Raw genomic sequence first — 13,554 nt, forward strand, 5'->3', positions numbered from 1 at the left:
AAACTTATCCATGCCAACAGTTGCTAACATTTGCTGTATGTGACCTGGGAGTGCTGGCCATCCAATTCTGTTCCACAACACAAATGTCACTCCACGGAATTCACTATGGTAAAGAATATAAAAATCAGGTAAATGTTGCAAATCTGAACTGATTCCCTCGTTTTTTTTTGCGAGAATATTTTTTAAAAGGGTTATCCAGATTAGAGAGGCAATTTATAACAACTGTTTGTTTAAGAAACTGTTTTTAAAAGTGAGAGAGTTATTCAGAATGATAAGAAACAGTACACTTTGTAATGTACTAATGTCAAGGAAAAACTCCCTGCGTTAGATTGGCAGAGAGCCAGAACAAACATAATGAAATCTGGGATACTGTAAACTTCATAGCAATCTCCACACAAGGTGCTCCGGCTTTCGGACACTGCTTGCATTCCTCCTCCCCATTTGGATGAAATGCGGAAAGATGTTTTAATTTATTGTTATGGTCATCCAAGATTTTTTAAAAACATATGATTTTCTCTTCTGAATAAACAAACTCTTCAGGATCTCATCCCCCTGGTACCTCACCTACAGACTCACTTTCCATGCATGAAGCCCAATTGAGGATATCGGCACTTGAATGCTGGGGTCATCACAGCCAAGTTTACTCATGTCCAACAACATCCACTGTTCCGCTGGGGTCAGTTGAGAGCCACCTTGTGGGAACAGATCAATTAAAGGGAGCTTTCCTCTCCCTCATATCTGTTCCATGCCTGAGCTGGGAGCTTCTTTCAGTGATTGTTTTGCCTTCTCATCTTTTCCAGGTGAATGAAATCAAGCACCAGCTCAGCTCAGAACTTGGATTAGATCCGAGACCTTCTCGCTTGCATAGAAAGAGAGGGAGAGACTTGCATTTCATGTTGCACGTTTCATGGCAACCGGACATCCCAAAACACTTTACAGCCAACTGAATCACTTTTGAAGTGTCGTCACTGTTGTAATATGGGAAACGCGAAAGCCAGTATGCTCACAGCAAACCCCCATAAACAGCAATGTGATAATCCCCTTTTGTGATGTTGATCTGAGGGATAAATGTTGGCCAAGACTGGGCGATGGCTCCCTTGCTGCTCTTTGCAATATTAACATGGGATCATCTCGGGGATTTTCACAGTAGCTTCATTGCAGTGTTAATGTAAGCCTACTTGTGACACTAATAAATAAACTTTAAAACTTTACATCCACCGAGCAGGCAGATAGGGCCTTGGTCTAACATCTCATTGAAAAGACAACTGAATGATTGGAGCACCTTTTATTAAAATCATTATTAAAAGGGAAGTTTTCAACAAAGTTTTATTTTGGAAAGCAAGTTTAAAATCTGTGCGCCATTTTTCTTTGGTAGGTGCCACATGAAAAAGACATGGGTAAGAAAAGTTTCCCCATCAGATAAAATATCCATTTTTCATTGCGGTAATGCCTAAATATTTACATAGGGCACGCACTTTCTATTGAGAGCCCATTATTTTTTATAGTTATAATTTTTGATCCATGTCTGGAAACATTTGCTATTCTAAATCACAATGCCAGCATTTTCTATTTGATTTTACTTTTCCAATTGTCACACTGTAGTTACATAGAATCCCTACAGTGCAGAAGGAGGCCATTTGGCCCATTGATCCTGCACCAACAACAATCCCACCCAGGCCCTATTCCCGTAGCCCCACGCATTCACCTGACTAAGGGGCAATTTATCATGGCCAATCAACCTAACCCACACATCTTTGGAGTGTGGGAGGAAACCGGAGCATCCGGAGGAAATCCATGTAGACACGAGGGGGAACGTGCAAACTTCACACAGGCAGGGAGAATATGTGTTACAGTCTCTAGTCACCCGTTGGAGCAAGTGTCCCTCCCAACAACATCAGCAGGTAGTATATAAAAATACCCCACAACATGCAAATTACAAACACTATATTACAAGCCTTGCTTAGATGCACCTATCCTGTCACATTTCACTTAACTTTTTTCTATCATCCAACTTCTGCAACAACAGTGTCCATTGATATAAATGCAAGTCTTTCCCTTTTTCTGTCTGTCAGTCCAGCTTCTCTATTGCATTAAGGGGTCATAATCAAGGTTACTTATTTGTTTCACTTAACCTTGGATTCAGATTCCCAAGGTCGTTCATGCTGTTGTTAACATTGCTTGGGGACCTCACAGCCGCACCTTACAATAGGTAACATTCCCACATTGTTCTCAGGAACACCTCCCACCTCGAAGCTTCTAAAATTGGGCCTGTGGCTGAATGTTGCTGCCTCAGTCCATATTGTGGCTCAAGGCGTGAGGTTAGTTATGATGGTGAAGAGTTTGTCAAAGTGGGATGTGGTGGAAATTTGTTGAGAATATTTCCCTGGCAGAGACACAGTGAAACTATGTATTTGAAGGGAAAACACCCTTCAAAAATCCATCCTCCTCTCATTCCACCTCAGGACCTTGCTGTGACTGCAAATTCCTCTACCAACTGCCTAATCTTTCTCTACTTGCATCTCCCAGTTTTCCACTCCAATTTTCTGTGCTTTGTTGCCCATTACCAACCTGCCCTCAAGCACATTCCTGCCTGTCCTTTTGTTAGTGGCAATTCCCACACCAAAATCCACTTTCCTTCCCCTTGTGGTCTTTGTTGGATGACTCCCTCACTGCTGCTTCTGGAGCTTTATTCATAGTCTAGTTGAGTGCGGAATATTACTGGAACTAGGAGTCCGTGCTTTACCTACTTCTTGCCTTGTTCAGTCAGAAGAAACAAGGGATGGGGCTAGCTCACCATTACCTCATACATAAAATGAGCACTTGACAATTGCCTTTGATGGCATGATTAGAAATAGGAGCCGACTATGTGAGTAGTATCAGATGCAGACCCAGGTTCCCATCAGTCTGTTGCTCTGTACGCTGCAGAGTAACTCTTAAGCATGAGTAACAATAATGTTCCATGGCATGGAAAGACAATGGAAAGATTGATGAAGAATCATAGAATCCCTACAGTATTGAAGGAGGCCATTCGGCCCATCGAGTCTGCACAGACCACAATGCCACCCAGGCCCTTTACCCTTAACCCCACATATTTACCCTGGTAATTCCCCTGACACTACGGTCAATTTAGCATGGCCAATCAACCTAACCCACACATCTTTGGACTGTGGGAGGAAACTGGAGCACCCGGAGGAAACCCACGCAGACACAGGGAGAACATAGAACATAGAACAGTACAGCACAGTACAGGCCCTTCGGCCCACAATGTTGTGCCGAGCTTTGTCTGAAACCAAGATCAAGCTATCCCACTCCCTATCATTCTAGTGTGCTCCATGTGCCTATCCAATAACCGCTTGAAAGTTCCTAAAGTGTCTGTGACTCCACTATCACAGCAGGCAGTCCATTCCACACCCCAACCACTCTCTGAGTAAAGAACTTACCTCGGACATCCCTCCTATATCTTCCTCCATGAACCTTATAGTTATGCCTCCTAGTAACAGCTACATCCACCCGAGGAAATAGTCTCTGAACGTCCACTCTATCCCTTTCATCATCTTATAAGCCTCTATTAAGTCGCCTCTCAACCTCCTCCACTCTAATGAGAAAAGCCCTAGCTCCCTCAACCTTCCCTCATAAGACCTACCCTCCAAACCAGGCAGCATCCTGGTAAATCTCCTCTGCACTCTCTCCAATGCTTCCACATCCTTCTTATAGTGAGGTGACCAGAACTGCACACAATATTCCAAATGTGGTCTCACCAAGGTCCTGTACAGTTGCAGCATAACCCCACGGCTCTTAAACTCAAACCCCCTGTTAATAAACGCTAACACACTATAGGCCTTCTTCACGGCTCTATCCACTTGAGTGGCAATCTTTAGAGATCTGTGGATATGAACCCCAAGATCTCTCTGTTCCTCCACATTCCTCAGAACCCTGCCATTGACCCTGTAATCCGCATTCAAATTTGTCCTCCCAAAATGAATCACCTCGCACTTATCAGGGTTAAACTTCATCTGCCATTTTTCGGCCCAGCTCTGCATCCTATCAATGTCTCTTTGCAGCCTACAACAGCCCTCCACCTCATCCACTACTCCACCAATCTTGTCATCAGCAAATTTACTGATCCACCCCTGAGCCCCCTCCTCCAAGTCATTTATAAAAATCACAAATAGCAGAGGACCCAGCACTGATCCTTGTGGTACACCGCTGGTAACTGGTCTCCAGTCTGAAAATTTTCCATCCACCACCACCCTCTGTCTTCTATGAGATATGATGTGGAGATGCCGGCGTTGGACTGGGGTAAGCACAGTAAGAAGTCTCACAACACCAGGTTAAAGTCCAACAGGTTTATTTGGTAGCAAATACCAGAAGCTTTCGGAGCGCTGCCCCTTCATCAGATGGAGTGGTCTCTGTTCTCCAACAGTGCACAGACACAGAAATCAAGTTACAGAATACTAATTAGAATGCAAATCTCTACAGCCAGCCAGGTCTTAAAGGTACAGATAATGTGGGTGGAGGGAGCATTCAACACAGGTTAAAGAGATGTGTAGAGATGTGTAGAGGCTGGCTGTAGAGATTTGCATTCCAATTAGTATTCTGTAACTTGATTTCTGTGTCTGTGCACTGTTGGAGAACAGAGACCACTCCATCTGACGAAGGAGCTGTGCTCCGAAAGCTTATGGTATTTGCTACCAAATAAACCTGTTGGACTTTAACCTGGTGTTGTGAGACTTCTTACTGTTCTATGAGATAGCCAGTTACTTATCCAATCGGCCAAATTTCCCTCTATCCCACACCTCCTTACTTTCTTCATGAGCCGACCATGGGGGACCTTATCAAACGCTTTACTAAAATCCATGTATATGACATCAACTGCTCTACCTTCATCGACACACTTAGTTACCTCCTCAAAAAATTCAATCAAATTTGTGAGGCAAGACTTACCCTTCACGAATCTGTGTTGACTATCACGGATTAAGCTGCATCTTTCTAAATGGTTGTAAATCCTATCCCTCAGGACTTTTCCATTAACTTACCAACCACCAAAGTAAGACTAACCAGCCTATAATTACCGGGGTCATTCCTATTTCCTTTCTTGAACAGAGGAACAACATTCGCCACTCTCCAGTCCTCTGGCACTATCCCCGTGGACAGTGAGGACCAAAAGATCAAAGCCAAAGGCTCTGCAATCTCATCCCTTGCCTCCCAAAGAATCCTAGGTTATATCTCATCTGGCCCAGGGGACTTATCGACCTTCAGGTTTTTCCAAAATTGCTAATACATCTTCCCTCAGAACATCTACCTCCTCCAGCCTATCAGCCTGTATCACACTCTCATCCTCACAAACATGGCCCCTCTCCTTGGTGAACACTGAAGAAAAGTATTCATTTATCGCCTCTCCTATCTCTTCTGACTCCATGCACAAGTTCCCACTACTGTCCTTGACCGGCCCTAACCTCACCCTGGTCATTCTTTTATTCCTCACAGAAGAGTAAAAAGCCTTGGGGTTTTCCTTGATCCGACCCGCCAAGGACTTCTCATGCCCCCTCCTATCTCTCCTAAGCCCTTTTTTCAGCTCATTCCTTGCTAACCTGTAACCCTCAATCGACCCAACTGAACCTTGCTTTCTCATCCTTACATACGCTTCCTTCTTCCTCGTGACAAGACATTCAACCTCTTTTGTGAACCATGGTTCCCTCACTCGGCCATTTCCTCTCTCAGAACATGCAGACTCCACACAGGCAGTGACCCGAGATCAGAATTGAACCCGGGTCCCTGGCACTGTGAGGCAGCAGTGCTAACCACTGTGCCACCAATTAAGGATTAAACAAGAGTTTTGATTTGCTTTCTTGCAATTGAAAGGTTTTATTGCAACATCTCAGGATGTTCAGTACAAGTTCAAGCATAACTGGACGGTGAGCTTTAGTTGATCTCAGGTAGAACTGCTCTTGGAGCTTCTCTGCTTAAACTACACAGAAATGTGAGCTATTTGAGAATGATCCCTCAATGACTGAGTGAATAAATGTTTTACATACAGATCTGGGTCTCAGATTTGATTGCCACTGAGTTGAGTTCAAGAAATCCACCTTCTGTCATGACAGCCATTGTGGTTCTAGAGTTGGCCTCAGCATCCATGAGCTAGAGAGACAACAATCAGTTGGGGTTCTCACTCATGACCATTGTATGGTGATTCCAACTAGTAAGTTCATAAGTCCATCAGATATAGGAGCAGAATTAGGCCTTTTGGCCCATCGAGTCCGCTCCGCCATTCAATCATGGCTGATATGCCCCTCATCCTCATTTTCCTGCCTTCTCCCCATAACCCTTCAACCCATTACCAATTAAAAATCTGTCTAACTCCTCCTTAAATTTACTCACTGTCCCAGCATCCACCGCACTTTGGGGTAGCAAATTCCACAGATTCACAGCCTTTGCGATAAGTAGTTTCTCCTCAACTCTGTTTTAAATTTGCTATCCCTTATCCTAAGACTATACCCTCTCATCCTAGAATGTCCCACAAGAAGAAGCATCCACTCCACATCTACTTTATCCATACCTTTTATCACCTTATATACCTCAGTTTATTTAAGTGTATCTGTGTGAGCTTCACCTGACTAAAGGACAAGGTTCAGCTATGATAACCTTTATGATTGAATAGCCTGCCACCAATTATCAGTCAATCCCCTCATGCAAAGATATAAAGAAGGCCATGTGTGTGAAGTGTCCTTCCCTAATATGTGCCCGCATCTTCAGGAGAGATAGTGGGTGAGAAAACTAAAATACAAATCCAGCTTGCCCCCGGCAGTTTGCACTGATGAATCTGAGTCAGGGTTGTTGGTGGAATACCATAATTGGTGCCAAAGCCCCAACTAGAAAGTATGCATTATCAGATGAAGTTTGGTTTGGGGGTCTATTCAGAGTCTAGACTCACATCTGAGGATTGGAGGACCTTAGCTCCCATGAAACCAAGGAATCAGCACTTTCCGGTCTGCGGGGGAGGGAGGAACATTGAAAAGACAATTAAAGCTTCAAGAGAAACTGAATGCATTTACTCTACAAAATAAAGTTTGGATATGATTGGAATTGATTAACAGGGAAAAGGGTTGCATTCTATGAGCTGTTCAAGACTTGGGCCTGAACTTTCACCGAGATGGAGAAGGTCACCGGCTTCACCAAAATGACACCGGAGCCCCATTCTGGAGTTGTGCCCTCGAACCAGGCACTCCACATTTTCACCAGGGAGGGGAACAGGGGTGGATTGTAGTTTGCACATCTATGATTCATGGGGACAGCTGCACATGTAAAAGTGCAACTACCTCCAATTTCCATCAGTTGAATGTCCAAAATACAATCTGTGGGCCTCACACTTTTGAGAAGAAGGTCTAAACTTACCAGAGTTCTTTGCAAAGGTAGGATGTGCTTTTGAAGAGGTAGGGACTCTTTGGGCAGGTTCAGGAACATCTTTGGGAGAAGTATGGTGTCCTTCGGAAGAGGTGCCGTGTCCTTTGGGAGAAGTCAAGTGCTCATCAGTTAAAAGTAGACGTGAATGTGTGTAAAAAGTGTACAAACTCATTGGAACTGTCAAACTGTCAATGCATTTAAATTTCCTGTCCCTTGAATTAAAAAGGAACAGTCTGCAGTTTAGAAAAATCAATGCTTGCTATTTCATTATGTTGATGTAAGCCTGAGGGATATCATTATAAGATTTGTGCTGCATGACTAATTTCACAACCTATCATTATCACAGTGGCGTGCCTGTGGCTGCCTCTTCATTATTTCCAGGGGTGGCGGGTCCAACTCTCACCTCTCTCCTTAGACACATGACCCCTTCTCCCTGGAAGGAAAATTTTAATATCCGGGGCACTTCCTCCCCCCCCCCCCCCCCCCCCCCGAGTTTGGATTGCAGAGTCAGGGAATTTTCCCAACTCTGACTCAGGGGTGAAAATCCTGGCCTCAGTTAACTTGCCCTAATGTTCACAAGTTTGTTACTCAGTTAGAATCACCCAGGGTAACAGCAAAGGTGGATGCTGCCAATTATTTGCAAGTCCAACCTGTTACAAACGAATCCACAATAAGATGACATGTAGTATGCAGGGAAGTTACCCAAGTACACCAACTTGGAAAGCATTAAAACCTATTTATCTCTTTCAGCAGAGTCTCATCTTCTTCGCACTATGACCCCTGAGCATTTATGTCACATGACCCCTCCTTCTCGCATGGAACATCCTGCACAAGCGCATCTCCAACCACCGCACCCTCATCAGCCGCCCAGCACCCACTATCCTAATGTGCCACGGGAGATGTACATGAAGCCTGAGCCAATGATGCCCCAGTATCCAGTATCAGGAATATCTCCAAATGAGCTCCATCAGGCCCAGCAGTCCCAGATGCTCCACCAGCTTCTGCAACATCATGGATCAGAGTAAGATGCAAGAGGTTTTAGCCTAGGAGAGAGTGTGCCTGTGAATGTGTGTGCATGCACATGTGTTGTATCTTAATGCATGATTTAGTCTGAGTTTATATATATTCTGAGTACTGCTGAGACTGATCACTCTAACGCAAAAAGTACCTTTTTGCTTCAACTACTCAATATACGGTCATCTTCCCAATCATCAAACTTCAGATATTTATTACTCTTGATTGCATTTCATAGAATCCCTACAGTGCAGAAGGATGCCATTCGGCCCATCGAGCCTGCATCAACGACAATCCCACCCTATCCCCGTAACCCCATGTATTTACCCTGCTAATCCCCCGACACTAAGGGGCAATTTAGCATGGCCAATCAACCTAACCTGCACATCTTTGGAGTGTGGGAGGAAACCGGAGCACCCAGTGGAAACCCCCGCAGACATGGGGAGAACGTGCAAACTCCACACAGATAATCACCCAAGGCTGGAATCGAACCTGGATTCCTAGCGCTGTGAGGCAGCAGTGCCTCTCTTGTTTCCAGCGAGTGCAAAAAAGGAACTCAACAGTTAACAGATTAATACGCAGTTAGCATTTTTATTGGTGCTAATTTGGCAGCTACCCTAACTTTTCTGTAAACTCATCCTATGGACTTTATAGTGAAAGTTATGAAGTATGTGAGATGCTAATAATCACTAATTCTGAGGCCAGCAAGGAAGAGTTTTTGGATAAGAATGCATGAATAAAGTTTGTCTTTAGATTTCTCTTTAGATTTATCGCTCACTCTCCTAGCCACACCCTTCTGACCTTAATGATATCTCGTCTCTCCAGTGGTATTCCTGTACATCCAGCCAAGAAGCGGAAACATTCAGACTCTCCTCCAAATACTTTAAACACCCAGATACTGAATGGAATGATAAAACAAGAGCCAGGTAAGAGCCTCATCTTTGTTTCTATTCCATCTGGTAACTATTTCAGCTCGGGTTTAGAGTAATAATTACCTGACATTTTAACTTTTCAGTTGCAGGAAGATGACATGTCGATACTTTATCATTGAACATGCTGATGTAGAGCTTCTCGAGTGATTCAGTGTAAATGCATTGGTCAGTCTGGAGCCACAGTCTAAGCAGCCTCAGCTTCAATCAGTGCTGCCTTGGCTCATTTCAGCTAAGGTTGCAGTTGGTTCCTCACAATTAGAATGTAAGTGCCCATGAATTAGGAAGGGAGCTAGTCAGACAGGATTCTCCCTGTTAATCCTATTCAGTGAACGTCTGCAGAAAAGGCATGAACAAATGGATGTTGGATGAGGGAAGGCATTGGCCTCGTGATATTATCGCTCGACTATTAATCCAGAAGCTCAGCTAATGTTCTGGGGACCTGGATTTGAATCCCGCCACAGCAGATGGTGGAATTTGAATTCAATTTTTTAAAAATCTGGAAAGAAGAATCTACTGATGACCACAAAACCATTGTCGATTGTCGTAAAAACCCATCTGGTTCGCTAATGTCCTTTAGGGAAGGAAATCTGCCGTCCTTATCCGGTCTGGCCTACATGTGACTCCAGAGCCACAGCAATGTGGTTGACTCTCAACTGCCCTTGGGCATCTAGGGATGGGCAATAAATGCTGGCCAGTCAGCGATGCCCATGTCCCACGAATGAATGAAAAAAAGGAGATAGAAACACATTTGTCTGTGTTGGCCCTACTGACTTTCAAGCTAGGATTCTCCTCTAAGCTATTCCCCATTTGGAGGTGGATTTGAGCTGATGAATGGAGGAAAATGCATTCATAAAGTATACCATCTCCAAAAAACAAGTTCCCTTTAAGGCCCACCACAAGCCTATTCCACCACGTTAAAATAGGAACTTAAGAAATAGGAGCAGGAACTTTGAATAATTCAAAGGTGAATAAATAAAATCCTTTCATACCTACCTGTCTTGCTCCCACACACTTGCACAAAGGCTCTCACTCTCACTTCTGCCAAGTCCTTCATGAGATAGAAGTTTACATTTCCTTGGTGTTGTCCAATTGCCAAAAGCCGGACACAGAAATGAACTTACGCCTCTATGTTGATCAAGTTCTGTTTACTTTAAACAATACCATTCACCAGAACATATCAGAGAATCCATTCTCCCTATTTGCAAACTTATAATATTGTAGCTACTTTTTGCGCTAGCTATCTTACTTACTCAAGTTCCTAATCTACTAGTCGTATGAAGTGCTCCTTGAGCTACCTGAGGTTAAGAAGCAGATGGCTGAGACCAAAGATGATTCATTTCAGGGTAGCTGTTGTCCCAGGAAGACTAGCTTCTACCAGCCTGACAGTTGCAGTAGTAAGAAAGCCTTCAGGAAGTGGGCCCACTGACAATGACATTTGCAGCTGTTCTTTGAAGGCAACTGTTCTAGACACAGGTACAGAGAAGGTTCTGAATGGTATTGTCCCAAGTAGAATAGTCCCAGATATATCTTGTAAACCCTGTCAAACTATCCTGCTCAAAGTATGTATTGAAGCATGAGTCATTGGCATTTCAGAAGCTTTTCCTGGCACCTTCACTTGGACTACCACAGATCGTAAGGTATCCTGCAGGTGGTGAGAGATGTTTGTACAGTGTGACAGATATACATAGTGGATTCTTCATTGTCCCAACTAAATGCTTACAAACCACCTCCATCACTTGCATATGAGGTTGGTGTTCCCACACCGTGGATCCTTTGAAAACTATGTGCCTCGGATTAGGCTCACGAGACTCCTCAGCCAGTGCCATTCAGTTCTTGGAACAATGGGCACCCTCTTCACTCCTATAATAATCTTGGTCTTGTGCTAATTTATTTACAGAGTCCGCTGAGGTAAGGAAAACATTAACTTTATTAAGAAACATCTGAAAGTGACTGCCTTGTCACGGGATCTACAAGAGAGAGAAAGCAAGGAATTTGACTCTTCCCAAGAGGAGTTCACATGGTGCTAAACCATTTTGGAGCGGAGTTGAGCAATAGCTCAGAAATGCAAGTTAGATGTCATTGTTCTTCAGCAAAGCGTTCACTGTGCACACTCCTCTTTCAGTTTCACCCTTGGTTTGAGGGTATCTTGGTGAACTGGCAATATGGACAAATTCTTACGAAGCCATGAACTCTTCAACATATTCATTGGCAAACTGCGGTCCATTGTCTGAGTTCACTGCTTCAGGAGTGTGACCCTGCAGTTGCTTGACCTCTATCCATCTGGAGAAGGAGTCCACTCTGATCAAGGACATCTTATCCCTGTGTTCAGGAAGGTCATCCCACGATGTTCCCATGATCGTGATGGGACGGAAGATTCTGCCAATTATTCTTCTGTCTCCTGCTGATGAATAGCACAAGTAACACGGTTTGATATCATCTCTTCCAATACTTGGCGAGACCTGGTCACCATTCAGAAAACTTGCTCCGGCTGAACAATTGAACATTTTGTGATACCCAAATGTCCTTGCTGCAGTCATTGCAGTATATCAAGTCTCAGAACTCCCGGAATGATCAATTTCTCATCATAGATGAGTCAATCGTCAACTACACTGAGATGTCCTCTCTGTTTATTGTATTGTCTGAGAATGGGATTGCGTGTTATGCATGCTGGCTTGAAGGTGGCACGGTGGGACAGTGGTTAACACTGCTTCCTCACAGTGTCAGGGGCCCAGATTCAATTCCGGCCTTGGATGACTGTCTGTGTGGAAGTTTGCACGTTCTCCCCATGTGGGCGTGGGTTTCCTCCGGGTGCTCCGGTTTCCTCCTACAGTCCAAAGATGTGCAGGTTAGGTGGATTGGCCATGCTAAATTGCCACTTGGTGGCCCAGGATGTGTATGTTGGGTGGATTGGCTGTGGTAAATGCATGGAGTTATGGGGATAGGGTGTGGAAAGGGCCTGGCTCTGTTGGAGAGTCAGTGCAGACTCAATGGGCCAAATGGCCTCTTCTGCACTGTAGGGATCCTATGATGCTTTGATGCAGTAATCTCTGATCTGAGCACATTCTTTATCAAACTTCTGTGCACCTTTGATTTCATTTGGCTGCTGATTTGTTGCTGATAGAGTTGTGGCTGTTGTCGGTGCAAAGGTTTCTACCTCTTCAACAAGGACTAAATCATTGTGTTTAGGTCTTCGTAAATGGGACAAAGCATCCACTGTAGCCTGTTTTCCCACATCATACTCTGTCTTTGCATCAAGCATCATCAGCCTTAATCTGAATTCTAGTTGTGAAGGCATTTTTGCTAACTCGTTGGATTTTAAGAGTGTCAATAAGAGTTTGTGGTCTGTCTCTATCTTAAAATGGAGACCAAGAACATCATCTGCTAACTTTTCACAAGCCTGTGTTTAAAGTTTATTGTTTATTTATTAGTCACAAGTAGGCTTACATTAACACTGCAATGAAGTTACTGTGAAAATCCCCTAGTCGCCACACTCCGGCGGCGCCTGTTCGAGTACACTGAGGGAGAATTTAGCATGGCCAATCCACCTAACCAGCACATCTCTCGGACTGTGGGAGGAAACTGGAGCACCTGGAGGAAACCCACGCAGACACGGGGAGAACGTGCAGACTCCACACAGACAGTGACCCAAGCTGGGAATCGAACCTGGGTCCCTGGCACTGTGAGGCAGCAATGCCAACCACAGTGCCACCGTGCCACCCCATATAGCAACTAATGCTTCTTTCTCTATCATTGCACATATCTGTTCAGTGAATGGGATGGGTAGAAAAACTGGTCTCTGCTTTCCAGCTGTCTGTATCTGAAAGAGTGCAGCTCTTAATCTCTTAGAAGGTGTATCGGCAGCAATGATAAGGATAGTTCCAGGCCATATTGAGCTAAAATATCAGATGACATCAGCATCTCTTTAATTTATCTCAAAAAGTTCTCTGCTGTGCTTTCTCCCAGCAATGTGTATTGTCTTGTCATAACACCGGTTATAGTGGCACATTAGTAGAACAGCTAGGTTGGGTAGGAACTTTCCAACTGGTTTCTCATATCCATGAATCTCTGGAGTTCAGTCACATTCCAAGGAGCTGGGAACTTCTTGATTGCCCTCCTCATCTGTGGATCAACTCTGACACCAGATGCATCCACAATTTGCCAAAGAACTGGACAGTTGGCTGCAAGAATTTGCTTTGGCTGTTGAGTG

At 44.2% G+C, this 13,554-nt stretch overlaps 1 protein-coding gene across 3 annotated transcripts in view; it reads left to right on the top strand.

The window, feature by feature from the left end:
• myrf (myelin regulatory factor) overlaps window positions 1-13,554 on the top strand; it is a 243,668-nt gene that overhangs the window by 152,221 nt on the left and 77,893 nt on the right. For 2 of the 3 annotated variants that reach the window (XM_078221259.1, XM_078221257.1), the window contains 2 exons: window positions 8,152-8,422; window positions 9,241-9,341. In XM_078221259.1, coding sequence (XP_078077385.1) covers window positions 8,152-8,422; window positions 9,241-9,341 — 372 coding nt within the window. The remainder of the gene's footprint in view (window positions 1-8,151; window positions 8,423-9,240; window positions 9,342-13,554) is intronic. The other variant, XM_078221258.1, reaches the window with a different exon arrangement.

The sequence above is a fragment of the Mustelus asterias genome, chromosome 9 (genome assembly GCF_964213995.1).
Source record: "Mustelus asterias chromosome 9, sMusAst1.hap1.1, whole genome shotgun sequence".
Taxonomy (NCBI): Eukaryota; Metazoa; Chordata; class Chondrichthyes; order Carcharhiniformes; family Triakidae; genus Mustelus; species Mustelus asterias.